A 23159-nucleotide genomic window follows, 5' to 3' on the forward strand; every position below is an offset into this window, starting at 1 on the left:
AAACTCCCAATTTTTTACCTTCTGTAATATTCCTTTGTCTTGTTGCAGGTGTATTCCCAAAAAGGAGGTGAGTGAGTATGTGTGTGTGTGTGTTACAGATTACATAGAAGACTATCTTTATTTTTTTGTAAATGAAATAATTTAGAATGCAACTGGAAAACCACTTCTAAGTTACTCTTTTGAGACATGAGTGATGGCTGCCAAATTTAATTGTGTGGCAAGTTAAGAAAGTGCTCAATGTTTTTCTTCAAGTGGAGTGAATTTTATTTCATGTTAGTCTGAAGCAAAAACAGGGTAAATGCTTGTTAAAATAGAATATTAGTAATTTTGAAGTTCATGATGTCAAGAGCATGTTACTTGAAACTTGAAGCCTTTGGTGTCCCAGGTGTAGAACTTTGTATGATGGGCTGATTGCCCAGTGACATTTTTTTATGCCAGTGGAGAGTAACACCAAGCCATTGCCAAGAAGTTAGAGCAGTCCCCCAGTGGCCTGGCACGTGTATGCAATGACTAGTAAGCGACAAACAAGGTAAACTAGCGCTGCGTTGTTAAAGGCTACAGAGTCACAGGAGTTAGGGAGATTAATCACACAAAGTTGTGTGTTTCGGAAGAATAAGATTCTGTAATTTGGAACGGGTTCAGTCCTGGTGTTACCATTGACCAGTAGAGCCAGTTGACCGACCGTGCCCTGCTGAAATCATTGGTAAAATGGGAAACTGGTGCCCGTTTTATGGTGGTGGTGTGAGATCCGGCACAGTAGGTACGCAGTAGACATCCTTTGAACCTAGACTTCCTGTGGGGGATGTGACTTAAGAAGAATGGAAATGACAGAGATTGCATGAAGGACAAGCATCCCACCAGCAGGGGCTGCTGGCGTGTGCAGAGTGGTCTCCTGGATGAGGGGGTCCTTATTGCTCCCTGCCTGCTCATTGAGTCTAAGTAATTTCACTGAGTTCCCTACATATGAACTTTCAAGTTGCAAACCTTCAAAGACGCGAACGTGTGTTCCGTCAACATCAGACGTCAGTGAAATTGCGGCTTGCCCTCCGTCTCCTATTGCTGAAGACCCTGCAGCTCTGTCGTCTCCCACCTCTTCTCCCTCCTCCGGTCAGTAACCCTTCCTGCCTATTCCCCCGACGCCAGCCCCTGAATGCCAGCCGTTGTACTGTACTACTGTAATTTTCAAGGTAATGTACTATAAGATTTAAAATGTTTTCTTTATTTTTTGTGTTTGTTTTTTATGTATTATATGTGTGAAAGTATTATAAACCTATCAGAGTATAGTACTACATAGCCCATTGTGTTAGTTGGGTACCTAGGCTAACGTTGTTGGACTTACGAACAAATTGGACTTAAGGAAAGCACTCTCGAGCCAGAACTCATTTGTATGTTGGGGTCTTACTGTACTGTTACTTCTAGCTTTATTGTTTCTCCTATCTGCCAGACAAGATTCTATGCATTTTACTCATTACTTAAAAAAATTATACAGTGTAGTTAACTTTTCTTCCTTTGGGTATACAGTCATGAATTTGAATATCTGTGTGGATTCATGGACTCACCAGCACAATCAGGATACCGCAGTTCCATTGCTACAGATTATCACTCCCTCATTTTATCTCTTTATACTTGTACCCTTTCCCCTTCTCCCATAACCCACTGTCTGCACATTTAATGCATATTATCCACTCATGCGACACTAGGCATGTCTCTTTTCTAACACGCTTATAGTCATCTGTTCATATTCTGCCTTGCTATTTTAAGAGCCTGGGAACCATAATATTCTTTTCTTTTTTAATAAGAACAACAGTTGTCTCTTATTTATTAGTTTATTTTGGTCCCACCTTGGGGCATGCAAGGTCTCTGACCAGGGATTGAACCCATGTCCCCTGCAGTGGAAGTGTGGAGTCTTAACCACTGGACTGCCAGGGAATTCCCCCATTATAATCTTATTCCCTGCCACATCCCAATGTCCAGCTCAAGCCTGACACATAGGAGAGGAGGGACCGAGACAAGTGTAAAATGCGTGAATCCTTACTCTCTGAGTCCTAGTTTCTTCTTTTCTTTAGATAAGGAAACAGTTGAGAGAAGTTGAGAAATGTGCCTAAGACCACCCAGTAGTGAATTCCAGAACCCAGGTGTGATCTTAAAGCCTGTCTTCTTTCTGTGCTAAGACATATCATGACAAGCAGGATTTGCATGTTTGTGTTAACTCATTTGGAAGTGAGGATATTTAAATATCCAGCTTTTAAAATACCCATGATGTGTTGGTGTGTTGACATCAGTGACAAAGTTACACTTGGACTGTTAGATAATGTGAAATCTGAAACCCAGTTTATTTGCCATATAAACTCAAAATCTTATTCTCCACGCTAATGCCCAGCTGAGGAGGTATTCTTCCTTCTAACCACAGGAGGGGTGGATGGTGCCTTTGGCCATGGGCAGGTGGAGCGTGGGGCGGGCTGGGCTGAGGATGTTGGAGGCAGCTGTGCCCTTTACTTCCCTGCTTTGGTACCTTTGCTGGAACCGAGCAGAACACAGCCCTCCAACTCCCCATGCACGTTCCTTACCCTTTAGTCCCTGGTACAGAGGAAAAGGCAATAGCGGATTATACCTCTCAACAGGGCACAAGAGCTGAAGAAAGTCTGTGGGTTTTAATAGCTCAGCTCTCCAGTAAGAGGAATCTGGTAGGTTAGTTTGTTTTGTTTGTTTCTTAAACTTTCCTTTTTTTAAAAAAAGAAAAACCTGAGCTTAGAAGAGAATTTTGTGTATATTTAAAACTGGTCCCATAAGGGCTGTAAGGCCTGGCAAATCAAGTACAGCCAGAGAAGGCAGTGTCCCATCCCTTTGGTTTTTCCATGGAGCACCTTTGAGATGCTAAGGGCCCTGGATCTAGGTTGCTTGTTTGCAGGACACACCAAGCCCCAGAGAGCTGAGAGGTCAGAAAGTTAGATAAGTCAACTCTGATCCTGAAGTAGATTAGGTTTATTCTGTTGGTTTTATCAGTATGAAGTATCTTACGTAAAATTCTTATTACTTAAGCTGCTATATTGCTTTTAAAACAAAAAAGACAAATGAAAAACTCCACTTTCTCCCTTCCTTTCTTTGTATATTCAGTCATTATTAAGCATCTCTTCTATGCCAGGCACCCCCTGGAATGCCATAGTGAATGAGATACATGTGAGTCTCTGAGGACGCTGATGCAGACACGTCAGGCAATTCCACATCAGTGGGATAAACACTTCCATAGGGGCTGTACAGAGGCTGAGGTGGTCCAGATGGGAAGGAGATGCTGCCACTGAAAGCTGAAGGATAAATAGTTTTCCAAGCAGATAGCAAAAGATGAGTGTTTTAGGGCAGAATAAAAACATGACATTTATCATCCTAGTGGTGACAAGGAGTTAGAAGAGAATGGACAGGAGTATTCACAACCACTGACAAGGAGCCAGAGAGAAGTGGCAGCTAGATCATGCAGGACCAGTGAGCGGTGTGAGCATCCAGGAGACCAAAAGGTATTTTAAGGGCCGCAGGGAGTCATTGAAGATTCTCTGCAGTGAGGGAATACAGGTGTATTTGCAGTGAAATCACAGATTCGAGATGCTTTGAAAGTAATGTGTTCATATAACTTGGGACTTTTCAGGTCTCTCCGTAGATTCACAGCTCCACCCCACCCCACCCCACCCCCAGCCGCCTTATTCCCAGCTCAGACCCCTGATAGCGATGTAGTCCCTCGGTGCTGATATGACATTGGGGTGTTCATTCCTCAAGGTTCTCAGATCTGACTGCGCCTCACACCACGCACTCTTACCTGACTGCAACCAGCAGCATTATTTTGAGTAAAGAGGGCAAAAGGGAGAAGTGGGTCCTTGTATCTGTTTCAGAACAAATGTGTGGCATATCCTGATTGATCATGCTTCTTTCAAAAGTAGGTTTTAGATTCCACATACATGTGTTAATATGGGATTTTTTTTTCTCTTTCTGACTTACTGTACTCTGTATGGCAGACCCTAGGTCCATCCACATCACAAATGAACCAATTTTGTTCCTTTTTAAGGCTGAGTAATATTCCATTGTATATACGTATCACATCTTCTTTATCCATTCCTCTGTCAATGGAATTTAGGTTGCTTCCGTGTCCTGGCTATTGTAAATCGTGCTACCGTGAACATCGGGGTGCTTGTATCTTTTTGAGTTAGGGTTTTCTCAGAGTTTATGCCCAGTAGCGGGAGTGCTGGGTCCTATGATAGTTCTGTTTTTAGTTTTAGGAACCTTTTAGTTTAGGAAACTTCTTATTATTCTCCATGGTGGCTGTATCAATTTACATTTCTACCAACTGTGCCAGAGGGTTCCCTTTTCTCCACACCCTCTCCAGCATTTATGTGGAATCTAGAAAAATGGTACAGATGAACCTATTTGCAAGGCCGGAATAGAGACGCAGACATAGGGAACAGACATGTGGATGTGGTGGGGAAGGGGAGGGTGGGACCAGCTGGGAGATTAGGATTGACCTGTATCCCCTGGAGAAGGAAATGGCAGTCCACTCCAGTGCTCTTGCCTGGAAAATCCCATGGACGGGGGAGCCTGGTAGGCTACAGTCCATGGGGTTGCAAAGAGTCAGACATGACTGAGCGACTTCGCGTTTTCATTTCTTCTGTATACACGGCCATGTGTAAAGCAGACAGCTAGTGGGAACCTGCTGTGTAGACAGAGAGTTGAACTCGGCGCTTTGTGATGCCCTAGAGGAGTGGGATGGCGAGGGGCCTGGGGAGGTCCCAGAGAGGGGGCATGTGTGTACACGCATAGCTGATCCCCTTCATTGTGCAGCAGAAACTAACACTGACATTGTAAAGCAATTATACACCAATTTTTTATAAAGTAGATTTTAATTCTCTGATAAAGTCTCATCCCCACTTCAAACACCCTCTAGCACACCCCAGCCTCATGTCGGTCCTTGAAATGTCTCACGCAGTCTCCTCTCCTGGCCCGGTGATACCTCCCTGACCTCAGCCCTGTTTGCCTTAGGACAGACCTCTAGGAGCCCCTTGGATTCCGATGCTTCCTTCTTGCGGGGCACCTGCAGAACATCCCCGGCTCAGCGCTCCCTCAGCCCGGCTCTCGGTACTCCCAGGAACAGAGGCGTCTCATCACTCCTCATGGCCCGAGGCAGCAAACTGCGTCTCCTGGTCTGCCTTGCTAGGCTGCAGAATCTCACCCCAACCTGAACCTAGCCCGCAAGGTTGGCGTGAATCAGGCCACTGTCCACACGAGCCTCCATAAAACCATATATATGTACTTCTTTTCACCTGCATTGCTTATTAGCTGCTCCCTTTTTCCAGAATATTCTTTCCTTCAATCCAGAATTGCTCAAGCAGGTATAGGGAACGCTGCAGGGGTGGGTGCAGGGTGCGGTGGGAACTTGCAGGAAGAGGTGACAGTTAAAGTGAGGACCAAAGCGGTTGGGGGAGCCTGGGGCAGGGGCAGCAGTGGTTTGTGATGAGCTGCAAACACTCTAGTTCTGCGTGGGCGGGATTTGAAGGAAGAGATGGAAGGTAGAGAATCAGAGACTGGATCAGGGACTGCAAACCAGGGTCTCGTAGCCTGGAGTCAGCCTACAGGGCGGGTTGTTGGGCTGGCATAAGGCATTAATCAGATTGTGTGTTTTAGAAAAACTCAGGTTGCAGAGTGGAGAAGTGAATTCCGGAGCCAAGTATCCATCAGGGCAAGCTTTCCATCCAGAGCCAGGTGGAGCATGGGCTGGGGGTGTTCAGCCTCACGTGGGGGCTGATGGTTTAGGGGTGGACTCATCACTTAATATGTGGTGACCTGGAGAGGGTGTCCTCTCTGTGCTTCATTTTCCTCCTGTAAAATGAGGGTGGTAACCATACCTCATCCCAGGATTGCAGTAGGGCTACATGAGCTAATATTTGTAAAGCATTTGCAGTGTTGCCTGTTAAATGATGGAGAGGGTGCTGTAACTAGCTGTGTCTGTGTTTGTGGTCTCTCAGCTTCGTAACAGCTGAACTGGCACCTGAGCGCGGGGAGAGCCTGCTTTGTGGTTCTCTCCCCACGTGGTATTAATCTATCACTCACTTGACGTTCCTGCCATGAAAGGACACTGAATATTCTGAAATCTCTTAATGGGTTTGTTTCTACCTAGTTCAGAGGCTTTCAAATTTTTATTTTAAAGAGTCAAATTCTTTTGTCTGAAATCTTTTGCAAGACCCTGGTGTTTATAACTGATGAAACCATTCCGCTCTGGTTGGTATAATAGACGAAGCGACTGGTCGCTTCAACACTCACTCACCTTCCTCTTTCCTAAGGCACCTCTTCAGAACCAAGGAACGCAGTTTGGACACCACTGGTCTGATCTGTTCAGGGAGGTGTAAGTGACTCATCTGAAGTTGTACAGTGAACCAGTGGCAGATTTGGACTGCCAGTGTGGGTCTCCTGATGGCTTACCAGTTCTGTTTTCATTAAAGCAGGGGTTCTCAACTGTGGCTGCTTGTTAGCATCCCCTGGGAAGCTTTAAAAAAGGCAAATGGTGGGGCCCCACCTTCAGAGACACCGCTTAATGGGTGTCGGCTTAGCTCCTGCCTGGGCCAGTGCTGGATTTATTCAACCTGCACTTTGTCCGGGACTTCCCCAGTGGCTCAGCGATGAAGACTCCGCCTGCAGTGCAGGAGACACAGGAGACTTGGGTTCAATCCCTGGGTCGGGAAGATCCCCTGGAGCAGGGAATGGCAACCCACTCCAGTATTCTTGCCTGGAGAATCCCATGGACAGAGGAGCCTGGCGGGCTCTAGTCCATGGGGCTGCAAAGAGTCAGACACGATTAAAGCAACTTAGCATGCACGAGCATGCAGGCTTTCTTTGTGGAAAGAAACTTTCTTTGTGGGAAAATTATGTGTTACAAGTTTTAGCTGTGAAAATTATTAATTGCCTTTTAAAATTTTGCTGTCCTAGTCTTTATAGCGCCGCTGTGCAGAGGCGTTCTCAAAAAGAAAATGTTGAGCCCCACGTCAGAGGGCCCCCACCCCAAGCCTCCTCGTGACTGTTTAAAAATTCCCCAGACATATTGTCAGCTGGTGGTGGTTTTGGTAGCTGCAGAATGCTCTACCTTGTTGAAGGAAATGGTTGGATTACTTGTCAGAAAAATTGCAGAGTGGCTGTTTTAAAATGTTGTGGCATTCCTTGGCCATGTGGCTCGTTATCTCACGGGGCTTGATCTTCTTTGGTTCAAATCATGACTCTGGAAACACGAGAACGTTTGGTGTCGCAGGATCTGTGCCCAGACACGGCTCCTCTCCCATCCCTACGCTGCCCCTGCTGCAGCTTCCTCAGAGGCGTTGGCTGGGGTTTCATTGCATCGGATGTAGGACTCTGTGAGTGGGTTTCACCCAGGTGGCCTTGGGCCCTTTGGGGAATTAGATGCATTGAGCAAGAGCTCCTTTCCTTTTGCCACTTTTCCCTAGTCACAGGAATGTGTTCATAATATGGCAACATGTACTTTACTACTGCAGCAAGTAACAGGAGCTCGCAGTGGGCTGGTCATCACTGCAGAGTTGCGATGAGCATAAACGATAATTCAAGCTGTGTGGAAGGACAGTGCTCTTTCTGTTGGTGACCAAGTCACAGATCCTGCCCACACTTTCTTGTCTTACACTCATCGCAGAGGGAGGTGTCCGTTTTTAGAGATGTGTGAAAATAAAGATGGATTCGTGGACTCCCTGAATTCTTTCTGCAGATGCCCTGAATTAAGAACCATTTCCTGGGGGCTCCGGGTTTATTCTAAGTGGATATCCACTTCTACCGACTTCAGATTCTTTTCTGTGCTTGTGCATTACTTGTGTGTGCTCCTCCGTTCTACCATGCATGCCACAAGTCCCAGGGTACTACATATTCACCCACCCTTGCTTCTTTACGTGCCCAGCTCCTGTGGCAGAATCTCACAGTGACTCATTGAAATGTCTTGCAACCCACGTGACAGCTTGTCCGGGGCCTGTGCGGCATTTCCCAGCCAGGCATCCAGGGCCCAGGCTCCTTCTGACTTCCTGCCTTCCCGCCCTGGGCTGCTTTCCAGGTGATGCTAGTGGTAAAGTGCCTGCTAATGCAGGAGACATAAGAGGCATAGGTTCGATCCCTGGGTCAGGAAGATCTCCTAGAGTAGGAAACGGCAAGCCACTCCAGTATTCTTGCCTGGAAAATCCCATGGACAGAGGAGCCTGGCAGACTACAGTCCATGGGATTGCAAAGAGCTGGAAAAGACTGAGTGAAATATATCTATCTCAACCCTGGGCTGCAGCTTTTAGCCTTTATGGCAAGAGGCAGTTATGCTACCTCCAGATGTCATTTCTGTGACTTAGGCAGGAAGAACGGGGGAAGGATAAAGGGTAAAAGACCAGGCCCATTGAGTTGTCTTTTTTGTCAAGAAAACCCTAGCTTTCCTAGAAGTTCTAACCAGGATGCCTCCTCTTGTAGCTCATTGGCCAAAGTGAGGCCATATGACCATCAGAGCTGCAAGGGAGTCTGAGATGTCTTTTTAGTGGACGTGTTGCTGTCCCGGACAGACTCAGTAGTGAGGAGGAAAAGAGAAGAGACCCTAGATGAGCATCTATCAGAATCAGCCCTATCACCTGAGCCTCCTGTTTGCCATATTACCTCTCGATCCATTCAAGTTCTACTTGTCCTGTCTTCAAGGCCCACCTCTCCTCCACTTCCATAGCCCACACTGGTCTATCCTGCTTAAACATTGAACTTGTAGAGTTAGCAGGGGCCTCAGAGTCTTCTAGGGAAGTCCCCCACTCCTCATTTTGGTGAAGAACTGAAGCCCAGAAAATGACTTACCTAGGATCAGATTGTAATGGTAATGATAACACACACGCCCGCACGCATGCACACACGCTCACTCACTCCAGACGTGTTAGTTAGCTACTTACTTGACGTAAATTACCATTTAATCTCCCCAGTACTTCTCCGCAGTAAAGTAGCTATCACCTGCCTTTTAGTTACTAGGAAACCATGGCACAGAGATGTTAAGTAACAAGGGTGTCCAGCTCCAGAGTGACCCAGCCAGGGTCCAATGCCTGGACCGTCTTTCTCTCCTTGCTCTGCCTCCCTCTCAGCTGATTGGTGTTGAAGATGCCACTGAATCCAGATCTTCTAGTCCTTAGGTCGTTGTTTTTGCACTTAATTTTCCTCTGAGTTAGTGTGGTTATTCCTTCATTTTAAGGCGCTTCTCGTCATTCATAAGTGTTTCCTCTTACCTGGATTTAATTGAGTGTTTTTATGTCCTAACTGGCATAGCTTGAATGATGTTTGAAAAATAGAAATCAGTTTTCCAACTCCCACCTCAATCAGTGGTTTTCTGTCACTCTCAAGCTGCAGCCATCACATGGTCTGGATGCTTTGTGTATCCTGGAGGGGCTGAGTGGTCCAGCTGTCTTCCTCTCCAGTCTCACGCCATCTCCTTCCTCTTCTGCCTCTCTCCCCTGTTCAGTCACATGGCCATGGTTCAGTCTCCGCGTCCTCATCACACACCTTCGACCACAGAGCTTTTGTGTCTGCTCTTGCAGGGCATTCTCTCCTCTCCCCTCCTCACCTTGTGGATTTCCAGTGGCTGTCAGCCCGGTGCTTCTGTCCTCAGGAAGCGTCTTACAGTCAATATGCCCTTCTGCAGGCTGGTCTCACAGCACCAAGAACCTCTCCTTGTCACCCTCGCCAGAATTATGACTTTACATTTATCTGTGTGATTATTTGATCACTGTCTGTCTCTCCTCTGGATTCTTGAGGTCAGACTAGGATTGATATCTCTTCTAGTTTTTCATCCCCACTGCCCCACTTTCTGTGCCTGTCACAGAAAGATTGCTCAGTAAATATTTGTTGACCTCCCCCCAAAAATTATCTCTAAGCATCCAGCACAGAACTGAGTAAAAACAAAGATTTAAAGGGCACAAGTAAAGTAATGGCATAGGTCACTCTCCTACATAGAATCTTCCAGCATCATTCTAAGATGGACCCAAAAGGGTAGTTACTAGGGACTGGAGGGCAGGGGGATAGGAGAGAGGAATAGTAAATAAGTCCTAGAGTTCTAATGCAAAGTGTAGTGAACACAGACAACAATATTGTATTATAATAATGAAACATGCTAGGAGATTAGACCTTAATTATTCTAACCGCAAAGAAAAATTATGTGAAGTGATAGAGATGCTAAGTATTGGCTATGATGCCAACTATATCACAATATATAAATGTATCAAACAAGTTGTACACCTTAAATTCATACAATGTTATAGGGCAAATATATTTCAATTAAAAAAAATAAGATAGACCAAAAGAACTTTATATAATGGTTCCAACTAAAAAAAGGAATTCAGCATTTATTGCTGCAGAATAGACAATCCTAGTTGTCAGAAGGGGATGTAACACGTACCGTACCTATTTAATCTCACGTTTAATATCTTACTCCTCTAGATACATCATAATTGAACACCTTTTTTTCCTCCTGTAGCTAAGATCTTAGGCATATATGATTCAAACATGGTTTTTAAAAGTGCTCATCTTGAAACAGTCTCGAAATCAACCAGCAGGTACCAGATCCACGGCAGAGGAGGGAACATGGGCTGCATGTAGCTTCAGGGTAGCAAGAGGAAGCCAAGATGCTGAGTGACAGCTGGAAAACTGAGGGAAGTAGGAAACATGAAGAGGAGATTTTAATTGTCTGCATCTTGTGAAGGTTTGACTAGATGGGGTGTTCAAGGGAAAAACATGTTCTGAAAATTGAGCATGTAGACCTAAGCAGATGGGGCAATTATCTGAGAGTGTAAAAGCCCTATTGGGGGGGAGGGGGCAAATCTACTACCCTGAAGCATCTGTAGAAAGGGCCTAATTTCCTCTAAAGAGACACAGACATAGAAAACAGACTTATGAACAGAGGGGCCTGGCCAGGAAGCAAAGGAGGGAACGGGGTGTGGGGGCAGGGGGGAACAGGACAGGGAGAATAGGATGTATGGAGAGAGGAAGAGAGTAACATCGAAATATATACATTACCATCTGTCAAGTAGGTAGCCAATGAGAATGTGCTGTGATGCAGCAAACTCTAACCAGGGCTCTGTGACAACCTAGAGGAGTGGGATGGTGGGGGAGGCGGGGAGGGAGGTTCACGAGGGAGGGCACATAGGTTTACCCATGGCTGATTCATGTTGATGTTTGGCAGAGACCAGGACAATATTGTAGAGCAATTATCCTTCAATTAAATATAAATAAACTTAATTATAAAAACATTTGTTAAAAAGACTACGTGCCAAACCTGCTCTGGGGTTACAGTAGAAGGGAGATGAGAAACTAGTTGTTTAAACTGTAAAGACTTATTGTTCGTATGTAGTTTTACCTCTCACTTCTACACATCAAAAAAATTTTTCTAATATTTATTTTTGCTTATTTGATGGTGGCAAGTCTTAGTTGCCACATGAAGGATCCAGTTCCCTGACCAGGGATCAAACTCAGACCTGCCACCTTGGGAGCAGAGTCTTAGCCGCGGGACCATCAGGGAAGCCCTTACACATCAAATTAAAGTCGCTGTCACGCCAGCTGAGTGGGTGAGGCCTGGAGCTCTTGCCCTTGGTGGACAGGCGGGGACCACGTTATCTCCTGTGGGGGGCGGGGGGAGCGGGGATAAGGCGCAGCAGTGATGCCCCTGGGTACACACCCCCGAGTGTCTGCCCTGTTTGGCCCACCCCCCGCCCTCCTTTGCAGACCGACCACCGGTGGGTGCGCTGAGCCCCGAGGGGCCGCCCTCAGCCTGGGGCAGTGGCCGCCGCGGTTCTCACGCCTCCTTGTCGCCCTCTCCCCGCAGGAATCGGAGGGCGTTTCCTGCCACTACTGGTCGCTGTTTGACGGCCACGCGGGGTCGGGGGCGGCCGTGGTGGCGTCCCGCCTGCTGCAGCAGCACGTCGCGGAGCAGCTGCAGGACATCGTGGAGATCCTGAAGAACTCGGCCGTGCTGCCGCCCGCCTGCCTGGGCGACGAGCCGGACCACGCGGCCCCCAGCAGCCGGACTCTGACCCGCGCGGCCTCGCTCCGCGGAGGGGTGGGCGCCCCGGGCTCCCCCAGCACGCCGCCCACGCGCTTCTTCACCGAGAAGAAGATCCCGCACGAGTGCCTGGTGATCGGGGCGCTGGAAAGTGCATTCAAGGAGATGGTGGGTATGCCCCCGGACTCCGGGGCAGCAGGGGCCGGGGCGGTCACTTAAACCATATCCTTGTTTCTTTCCAGCCCCCTGGAAGGGCACGTCTCTGACCTGCCCATTCCTCTGCATGCTCCCCCTCCGACTTCTCCCTGGCACAGCGGGGCTTCCATTCTCTAAAGAGTTCTGGCATCCTGTGCTGTTGAAAATGTAAAAGAGGATGAAAGAGGGATTGTGCTGAGGTGATAGGCTTATTAAATGAATACCTTATTGCTCCTCTCTGCCACTCATGATTACCAGCTGGTACCGTGGCACTTCATGGAGCAAGGAGGCCATCTGTATGACACCTGTGTGTGAGTTCCAGGTGTCTGGGGAAACAGTGCTTTGAGCAAAGTGCTCAGAAGTACCTTTCCTGTTACAGATCCAGTCTGAGAAGGTGATTGGCAGTGTGGTTCCCATTGCTTAAAGCAAGGAGGGGCCCATATCTAAGAATTGTTTGTTTTCCATGGGAATGGATTGATTTGTTGGTACATTTAAATTGGAACGTGTGTGATCAAGAGATTCCGCCTCCTTCCTGAGAACAGTGTCCCCCTCGGTCTTCTGCCCTGTGACCAGGCACATAGGTGGTCTCTTCTGCCCCACCCTTTTCCCTCTTGAGCTCACTATATGCGGTCACACTTATTTGAGTTCCAAAGATTTTCTCTCCTGAGCAACATCCTGCATGCAGATTCAGTAAGAGATATGTAAAGATGTTATAAGGACTGGAGTAGGGTGAGTGGGCAATAACAATGTCCTTAAAACCTGGAGATTAAAAAGTAACCACAATGGATGTCCCTGGTGGTCTAGTGGTTAAGATTTCGCCTTCCAATGCAGGGAGTGTGGGTTCCATCCCTGGTCAGGGAGCTGAGATCCCACATGCTGCGCTGCCAAAAAGATAAAAACACAAAAACAACTCCCAAAATCAAAACATAAAAACAAAAAGCCAATATTGTAACAAATTTAATAAAGACTATAAAAATGATCCACATCAAAAAAAAATCTTTAAAAGAAACAAAAGTAATGACAGTGGACTTCCCTGGTGTTCCAGTGGTTAAGACTCTGCGGTTTCACTGCAGAAGGCATGAGTTCGGTCCCTGGTCAGGGAAAAACCACAGGCCATGTAGTGTGGCCAAAAGAAAAAAAAAAGTAATGACAAGCTCTTAAAGCAAGACCTACTGAACTGAATATACACTGTACGCATTCCAGGAGCTCAGAATGCTAGGTTGAGTGCTAATGAGAAGAGAAAAGTAAATAATATTAAACAGCATCATCTCATCTGATTTGTTTACAAAGCAAAACTAGTTCCTATAGTTATGCGTCTCGTTTGCACACACTCTTCTCTTTAACTCATTTCTTCTTTGGTCCCAGTATTTCTCTCCTTGTGGCATTGAGTAGCAGGTAACTTACACCTCCATCTTGGGAGTATTTGGTAGCCTTCAAGTCCAAGAAAAACACCAGGAGCCTGGAAAAGATTATTTAGGAAAAAAAAGAATTAAGGTTGTAAAATTGACTCCCTACTCAGGCTTGGTATAAAATCTCCCTCTATCAGGGAAGCTCTGATGTGATAGCTGTTTCTAAATGCGATTGCTCAAAAGGCTAAATATTTAGTTGAGGTAAAGATCTGGCGATGGACTGTGCCCATATGGAAGGAAAATTCCTCTTATATATGAAAAACAGAAACAACTTTGGGGTTTTTGTTTCCTTCGCTGTAGCTGGTGCTATGGGGTATCTTTCACTTGGAGTTGCTGTATTCTCAACTTTGTCCACTAGAGGCCGCTGTCACCTTGAGTCAGGCCTCCACACTGATCCCAGACTGTTTCTTCCAGTTAATGGCTCAGGGCTCCTAGCAACTACTGTTGAGAGCCTCGTTCCAAAAAATACTCAGAGCCTCATCCTGGGTCTTTTTGTTTGTTTTTAATTTTTTAAAACTTTTGACTGACTAATTCATGACCAGAAATTTTTCTTGCACATTTAACTGCCATCAAAAAGATCATTTCACTTTTCTGTGTAGTTTATTCAATCCATAAATATTTGTTGAAAGCTACTTATAAGCCAGGTCTCACTGGGAAAAGAGGATTGGAGAAATGAGGCAAAGGTGAGTGTTAAACAGATAAAATGTAAATGGGAAGGGCCTTGAGAGGAAAAATGCAGGGTGAGTAGGAATCTGATAAAGGGATGAAGGAAGGGTTTCCTGGAGAAGTCCTACTGGGGGAGTTGGGGCTGGAAAAGAATGGCCAGAGAACCGGGGGCTGGGAGAGTGTTCTGGGCAGAGGAAAGCCTTTGTGTGAAGAGCCACATCAGAGAAACCACCCAGATGGGCTGAAAGCAGCAAGCTGACATCCACCACAATTGTTGTTGTTCAGTCACTAAATCATGTCCGACTTTTTGCAAACCTGTGGACTGACTGCAGCACACCAGGCTTCCCTGTCCTACACTGTCTCCCAGAGTTTGCCCAACCTCATGTCCACTGAGTCAGTGATGCCATCCAACCATCTCATCCTCTGTTGGCCCCTTCTCCTCCTGCCTTCAGTCTTTCCCAACATCAGGGTCTTTTCCAATGAGTTGGCTCTTCGCATCAGATGGCCAAAGTGTTGGAGCTTCAACTTCAGCATCAGTCTTTCCAATGAATATTCAGCATTGATTTCCTTTAGGATTGACTGGTTTGACCTCCTTGTTGTCCAAGAGACTCTCAACAGCACCACAGTTGAGAAGCATCAATTCTTTGGCACTCAGCCTTCTTTATGGTCCAACTCTCATATCCATACATGACTATTGGAAAAACCATAACCTTTACCAGATGGAACTTTGTTGGCAAAGTGATGTCTCTGCTTTTTAATACACTGTCTAGGTTTTTCATAGCTTTTCTTCCAAGGAGCAAGCATGTTTTCATTTCATGGCTGCAGTTCACCATCTGCAGTGATTTTGGAGCCCAAGAAAATAAAGTCTGTCTCTGTAGTTAGATGACAGATTTCAAGAGTAGGGATGCTGTTAGGTGACTTGGAGAGGCCGTCTGTAACCAGCCTGTGGATGACTCACTGCACCATAGAATGACTCTGGGGCTTTATGCCGTATCTGCTCGTTTCTGATCCACCCTACCTTGCAGCTTCCTCTCACACTTAGGTTTTCCCTGGGTTGTCTCTCTAGCCCCCAGCGTGCCAGAGGCCCCCCTGGGCTTTGCTCCGTGTGCTTCCTTATTGAGTGAGAACACTCATTAGTCCTTGCTTCTCCTGGTTCTTGGCAGGGTGGCCGACGTCCCAGCTCGGCCGGGGACTGAGCCAGCAGATGCCTCTTGGCCCAGAATAGTTATTAGTACTGTACGCTTTGACTCTCCAAAGTGCCCCTGTCTGGATGATGTTTTATGTTTACCCTAATTATAGAGAGGTGCTCTAGTTTTCCCATTGCTTCATTGGGGACTAGAGGAAAAATCTACCCCGGTGTTATAGAAATGTGCCTGGCTTAACCATTAAGTAGCCTGGGTTGAGCTGCAGCACTCACAACACAGAAGTCACATAAGTGTATCCTCACTTGAATGTCCTGGAAGGCTGCTGCCAACTCATAAAAAGTATTTTTCCTCTCCTCCTTCCCTCAATATTAGGTTTTTGAGAGAGAGGGTGTTTGAAGGTGAAATTTGCGTTTTAATCATGTGTAGGGCACTACTTTGTTGACCCGCTCTTGGTGGTTTCTCCTTGGGCCTTTTCAGGGAGGAGCAGGTTTGGAATTGGCTAGCCATTCTTAATTTTTTTTCCCCCTTCCGACAGCCAGCTAGGTTTCTAGCTTTCCTGTTGCTAGGTGTTCTTTAGGTTTTACAGGTTTTGTGCCATTCTGATCCTCTGTAACAGGAAACTCACTGTTGAATAAGATTCAGTCACTTCAGCTCTGTGACTCTCTTGCTTCCTCTTGTACTTTTAATCCCCCCCAGACTCCCCATGCCCAGCACCGAAGCTTCAAATTTGCTGTTCTGATGACATCTTTGCAGCCACCCCTCTTGAGATTCAGAATGTGACTTATCTGAAAGGCAAAGCTTGCCTTCCAGACAGTTCAGGGAAGTAGAATCCGAAGTCTGTCTTTTCTCCTTCTCTCTCCCCACCTCCCACCGGTTCCCTTCTCAATTACTGATATTTATTTAGCTTATATTTTATAACCAGCATTCTTCTAGACACCATGGGCATCTAGAAGTAAAAGATTTGATTTTATATCTGGGGGCATTTGTAGTCACATTAGATGAACATAGAGATATACAGCGTTTCATTTGTTTTAACACTCTGTGACATCAGGTGAAAAGTTGACATCTGTCTAAAGGAGAGAATCAGTTAAAAAGTTTCAGAAACACCAGGCCAGAATATATAGTATTCCTCTCCAGGAAAAAGCGGGTGCTTGTCAGAAAATGTAAACTAACAGAAGTTGGTGGGGGATGCTGTGGACAAGGGGAGATGTTCAGCAAAGTTGTTCAGTCGCTCAGTCGTGTCTGACTCTTTGTGACCCCATGGACTGCAGCCCTCCAGGGCTCCCAGTCCATCACTGTTTCCTGGAGTTTGCTCAAACTCATGTCCATTGAGTCAATGATGCCATCCAACCATCTCAAGGGGAGATGATAAGTTTCATCAAATACCATAAGCTTCTTTGAAGGTTCCCTTTCCTCTTTGATTCTGGGGTTGCCTAGCACAGTTCATGGCTTGTGAGAAGGTGACCTCTGACTACAGGCCTCTGATCCATGCTGGCAGAGGTGGGTTTCCCCTGCACCCCTCTCCCCATTGTATCTCATCTTGGATCTCTCTTCAGAGTGAGAAGGCTGGTCCTCCTATGTCCACCGTGGAAAATGAACCCTCCCTTCCTGAAGGACCAGAATCTTAGGGACTTCTTGACTGGCTTCATTTCTGCTTTCCAGCACCCTTTTATAACAATGCCTACTTCCCCAGCTAAGTTTTGTCACTTACTATGTAGGTTGATCCAGGATGACAGGTATGAAGAAGATAAGTGTCTTCTAAGTCTTGATGTCAGTGTCCTCCTTTCTTCCACACCCTCCAGAAACAGGGGAGTCAGCATTTCAGACTCATGCAAGGAGTCATTTCCATTGTTGGTACAGTTGCCGGAGACCTCCTAGGAACCTGAAGCAAGGCAGTAATAATGACCTTTTTACCTACAGGAATTGAATTCTGAACACAAGGAGGAGGATCTCGAAATTCTGTCCTATTTCATTTTCAGTGAGGCTATAGATTCCTTACCACAGTGCAGAATTTTTTGGAGGTTTGATTGTTACTCAGGGAGAAAAAAATGGCAATATTTTACCTTGTAAAACTGCCATACATCTTTCTAAAATATGGAGTAAATGGTTGGAAATACCACTCAGCTTGGCTTTGTTCATAAAAAGAACATATGGTGAAAAAGGAGGACAAATGCAAAGTTTATTTATAGTTTATAAATCCTAGTGGTTTTGAGAATTAGAATATTCATGGTAAGTGGACTTCTAGTGGGTTTTGTGTGTGTGTGGAGGTGCTACTGGTAAAGAACCCGTCTGCCATTGCAGGAGAAATAAGAGACGCAGGTTCGATCCGTGGGTCAGGAAGATCCCCTGGAGGAGGGCATGGCAACTCACTCCATTTTTCTTTCTTTTTTTTTTTTTTCATTTATTTTTATTAGTTGGAGGCTAATTACTTTACAATATTGTAGTGGTTTTTGTCATACATTGACGTGAATCAGCCATGGATTTACATGTATTCCCCATCCCGATCCCCCCTCCCCCCTCCCTCTCCACCCGATTCCTCTGGGTCTTCCCAGTGCACCAGGCCCGAGAACTTGTCTCATGCATCCATTATTCTTGCCTGGAGAATCCCATGGACAGAGAAGCCTGGCGGGCTAAGGTCCATAACGTCTCAAAGAGTCAGACCTGACTGAAGCGACAGCCTGTGTGTGTTTATAACAGGAGTTCCTCTAAGGAATGAGCATGTGATTCCACAAACAGCCAGCAGGTGGCAATATTAGGCAGTGATGTTTTTCTCCTTCCCCGGTGCCTAACAGATTGGCTTGTCCTCAGAATAAACCGAAATCAGACCCAGATACTGAAACCATGCAGAATCTTATTATTTGTGACTGACACTATTAACACTGCTCAGAACCATGCTTTAGCCCAGTTAGGGGGAGCTGCCAGGTCCTATTGAAACTCCCCAACGCGCTCCCTTCTGGTGTTTGATATTGCTTTCCTTTTGCAATCTCAAATTGGTAGGAAACAAAGGATGATCCTGGGGTTGCATTATCTCTGGGACTTTCAAACCAAATTACAACGATCCCGAGCAATGTCTTTTCTTTCTTGCAATTCTTTCCTGCTGAGTTAGTCTCCTTTCACACACATCTCATTTTTTCCCTTCATTGGTCTCCTTCTTCCTTGCAACAAAAAGGAGCAAAACACAATCCCAAGTCTTAAAAATTGAATCCATTCTTTGATTGAGAGATAAACCTTACTTAAATGTAACATTCAGACAGCCACAAAACAGGGTAAATCAGTTCTGCTAAGTAGAAAGTGGTCTTGAGAGGGACTCCTGATTGAGCAGATAAATCAGTTATCTTATTAATTGAATCTTCTGAGTCACTTAAGTTGATCCTTTTAGATCATACTTGAAGAAGAATGATAGTATGTGCTTGTTTTGCTGGTAATTTATCCTAGATTTATGCCTGGAGGTTCATGACAGCTAAAATGGGGAAGCTGTTCCATATCGGTCTTTGTTTAGCAAAAAGCAGTGGGCAGTTTTTCCATGATTTCCTTGATCTTTTGAGAAAAATACCCAAAGTTCTTGAGGGATACATTTTTGTGTGTTTTTTCTCCCACCTAGAGTGTGAGAAGCTTAAGCTGACTGGAAAAGTTGAGAGTTTAAAGAAATTAGGTAGTTAATTGAACAGTAAATACATCTTTATTGACTTCATTTATCATGTTTGATCTGGTAGTAAAAGAACCACCCAGCCGGTCCTTTAATGTTCCTTTCAGTACTAAGATTTTGTGATACATCTTTTTAAAGAGTAGTAGGTGGTTCAGGGAAAAAATAAATGTTCTATTTTGGCTTCTAGGGAGGGGAGGGGGAAGCAATTATTTTTAGAATGTGTTCTAGTTACACCCAGTTTTAGAGGAAATAAAAAAGCATATTTTCATGTCAGTGAATCCTTCAGGGGGGATGAAGCCTGTGGAAATATATTTTTCCAATCCTTGTCACTGTGATCCCAGAGAGTACAAATGTAATTAAAGTGTGTGCCTGTGTGTCTGAGCAGACGCGCATATGTATATTACCACGCGACGCCGGGAAGTGATGAAAGCATATGAGCAGCCTAGCAAAGTTTCTTGCATAAGAAATGGCTAGACTGTGGTCCACTGCTTAGGAAGCGCTGCCAGATTTAGCATTCCTTATGCCAAGAGAACTACAAAGGGAAGACAGTGGAAACTTAGGCAAAGTTGAAAGAAATGATGAAATCAATTTGAAAAAAATATTGACTCACGTTATTAATGTAATAGCGAAGGTTTCACTGGGCAAGCTGACTGGAATGTTTCCCTAAAAATTAAGGGCAAATGTAGCAGATAATCTTAGTGTCGAACACTGTCTTGATTTTTTTTCAAAGGATGAAATAATTCTATAATCAGAGTTTCTTGTGATGCCAACCATGATACGAAATGCACCTCTGATGCAGAATAAACTTGTTTATCTGAATCCCGGAGGAATTGTTTGCTGTGGGTGTCTCTTTCACGTGGACGCTGTGTATCTTCTGGATGGGGGCAGTGATTTAGTTTCTCAAGCATCGATCACACTCCAGTCCACCTACGAAAATTGTCTTTCATTCAGACTTTAGGTGTCCAAACAGATAGTGATCCTGGGTGTGAAAGGATGGTTTCTATAACTAGAGCAGTTGTTCCCAATGTATTAAAAATAGTTGTGTTGGGTGTGGACTTTACATATCAGCTTCTAGATTAATTTGATGAAATGTGTATCTTATCATTGTATCAACTTTATATAATTTATTTAAGTGTGAATAAATTGAATAAGCCTGCTCACAAGCTCTGTTGTGAGTAGGGTTGTTGGTTCTGTTTTGATGCGTTCTGTAGAGGTTCAAACTTCTGACATCGGAATGTTTTCTTTCTCCCCTTTGACTTTCTTACGACTGTCTTTCCCTGCTAACCTCCGTGTCCCTCCTCCCTACCACCCTCACTCCGGCTTCCCACCACTCCTGCTTGGGCTCTGATAGCCATTTGTTCCTTCTTGTCAATTGAATACATTTCATTGGACACCTGGGTTCCTGCTTAGTTATTTTCTCAGTGAGCATTTATTCACATTGTAAGCTTTTCATTTATGAATTGTGGAATACATGTCTCATGTTCAGGCAGAGGTAAAAATTTGGAAACTCAGGCATTTTATAATGGATTTCTTTTTTTGCCCATTTAACAGATATCTATTAAATTACCTTCTACTTGGCCTGATATGGGTGTTGAGGGTCTCACAATGAGGGAGAAATGTTTCTGCTTTCTGTCGTGGGGTCTAGGCTGTGGGGAACATCCAGATGGTCTGCTAAGCCCCTCACCCACTCCATCTAATTTAATCCTCATGTCAGCCCTTTAAGCTCACTTATACGGAGTTTGTAAATAAGTTCTAAAAATCCAGTATGGTCTTTGGAGGTGGTTTGCATGCTCAACCCATCCGCGGCTCTTGATGCTAACATTCCCTCAGCCCCTAAGTTTTCTTCACTTGCTTGTAATACACTCATCCTTACCCCTCCATGGTTGCTCAGCCTTCCCCCCGCCCTCCCCTCAACCCTTTCCTTAGTTCATCCCTGGGATGTTAGGTTCTCCCAGGGCCTCTCTTTGTACTTTTTCTCTCCTTACATTTTGACCAATACTCTGTCCTCAATCTGTTTTCAGAGCTCAGGCTCTTCCCCTCTTTCTGGTTTCTCGCTGGTGATTTATCTAACTGTTATTACCACCTCTGGCCTCTGGAGCAGAGCAGTTGCTGATAAATGCTGGATTACTGAATTATCTCCCCCTTTCCATCAGGAGGCTGGCGGCAGCAGCTGAGTTCTAATGCTGTGGGTTTCTGGGAATCACAACAGGACTCTGACCCTCGGCCAGCCAACAGCACCCTCAGAATCAGCCATTTTCCTGCTCTTCTGTACCCATCCTCCTCCCCCCTCCCTTGCCCTGACACTAGGTGACAGTGGGGACTTTGGGCATTATTTTAGCTAGTGTCCAGTTTATTTTCCTAATTCAACTCACATTTTTTTCTGAAGTCACGGAACCCTCGCTTCTGTCACTGACATGGAATTTCACCAAGCCATCTGTCTCGAGGATGATGCCTGTCTGTCGAGAGAAGTGTGGTTCTATTTTTATTTCTCTTGGGGAGACCTCTTTAAGTGGCAGGTAATAAATACTAGGCTTTAGAGGAGGAGAACCTGATTAGAATCCAAACTCCAGCCGGGTAAATGCTGGCAGGTTCTCTGCATCTGAACAGTGAGGTTAATAATAAAGGCTGTGAGGATGGGATGTGATTCTATCTGTAAAGCAGAGGAAGTGCTCATTGAATGTTGCCGGTAACTGTTCGTGTGTGTCCCTCGTCAGTGGTCTTGGGAAGAGGAAGTCAGATGGGAGTGCAGAAGCTTCTCCCTTTGATCAGTAAGATGGGGGTGGACTCCTACTGGAGTTGAGTTGAGGACACAGTCCTTCAAGTCACCTCTTGTGTCTGGCTGTGAAGGAAATTATTTCTTGGAGACTTTGGGCTTGAAAGTATCGATCAGATCCAAGCACTCTGCGTTATTAGCCTCTCTAATCTATTTTGCACATGGCAGCTCAAGCCGTCCATACAAAAACTAAATTTTCCATAAGCCACGATATTTATTGAATACAGTTGGTTTGATTCTTCTCATTTTTGTCTGATTGTATCTGTTTGCCTTCCCTTCTTTCCTGTCTCTGGTCTGCGGATGGCCTGGTAGGCGACAGTCTGATGCCACTGCCCTCTCCAGAAATGCTCCTCAGGTGGTAGAAAAGCCAATACCAAGGATTTTCCTCTCCCTTCCTTGAAGCACCTGCAGGCTCGGGGCTGCCGTCAGGGAGCCAGGCTGAGAAAGCCTCTGTTCCGTACAATCCCACCCGTACAGTTCCCATATGAGCCACCAGGCTCTTCATCCAGGGGATTCTCCAGGCAAGAATCCTGGAGTGGGTAGCCACTCCCTTCTCCGGGAGATCTTCCCGACCCGGGGATAGAACCCACGTCTCCTGCATGGCAGGCAGATGCTTAACCCTCTGAGCCACCAGGGAAGCCCTGCCCAGTCCAGCGCTGACTCGGTTTTCTTCTCCAGGACCTCCAAATTGAACGAGAGAGGAGTTTGTACAATATATCTGGTGGCTGCACCGCCCTCATCGTGGTCTGCCTTCTGGGGAAGCTGTACGTGGCCAACGCTGGGGACAGCAGGTAAGCAGATGAGCCTCTGGGTCGTTCTAAAGGTGAATGCCTTCCTTGAGTTTTTTTATCTTTTAAAAAAATGAAATTATTAGAAATAAAGCAATTCTGTTTGGGATTCGATATTGAGAAAGATAAGCCTTCTATATCTGGGTATATGTTTATATACATATATGTGTGTGTGTGTGTGTGTGTGTGTGTGTGTGTGTGTATGCTTGTGATTAACCTAAACTGGTAATATCCAAATGTTTTTTGACTTTAGAACCCGATCGTCAATAAAAGCTTAGCAAAGGCATCAATGTGTGACAATGACGAGGAAGAAGGAGAGGGATTTGCATGAAGTGGTGTTTGGAGGGGACCCAGGGGGACTTCCCAGCTGGTTTCTCTTTGGCTCAGTGACTTTGCCCTGTCCCTTCCCAGAAGCCCAGGAGTTCCTCCTTTTATGCGCGTGCCCCTACAGGCTGCCTTTCCCTCTCCTCTGGGTTCAGCTGAGAGGAATTTGGGCCAACAGGAGATGATTT

At 45.6% G+C, this 23159-nt stretch overlaps 1 protein-coding gene across 1 annotated transcript in view; it reads left to right on the top strand.

Moving 5' to 3' along the window:
- PPM1H (protein phosphatase, Mg2+/Mn2+ dependent 1H) overlaps nucleotides 1-23159 on the top strand; it is a 294472-nt gene that overhangs the window by 123512 nt on the left and 147801 nt on the right. The window contains exons 3-4 of the mRNA XM_043888274.1: nucleotides 11849-12193; nucleotides 22538-22650. Coding sequence (XP_043744209.1) covers nucleotides 11849-12193; nucleotides 22538-22650 — 458 coding nt within the window. The remainder of the gene's footprint in view (nucleotides 1-11848; nucleotides 12194-22537; nucleotides 22651-23159) is intronic.

The sequence above is a fragment of the Cervus elaphus genome, chromosome 3 (genome assembly GCF_910594005.1).
Source record: "Cervus elaphus chromosome 3, mCerEla1.1, whole genome shotgun sequence".
Taxonomy (NCBI): domain Eukaryota; kingdom Metazoa; phylum Chordata; class Mammalia; order Artiodactyla; family Cervidae; genus Cervus; species Cervus elaphus.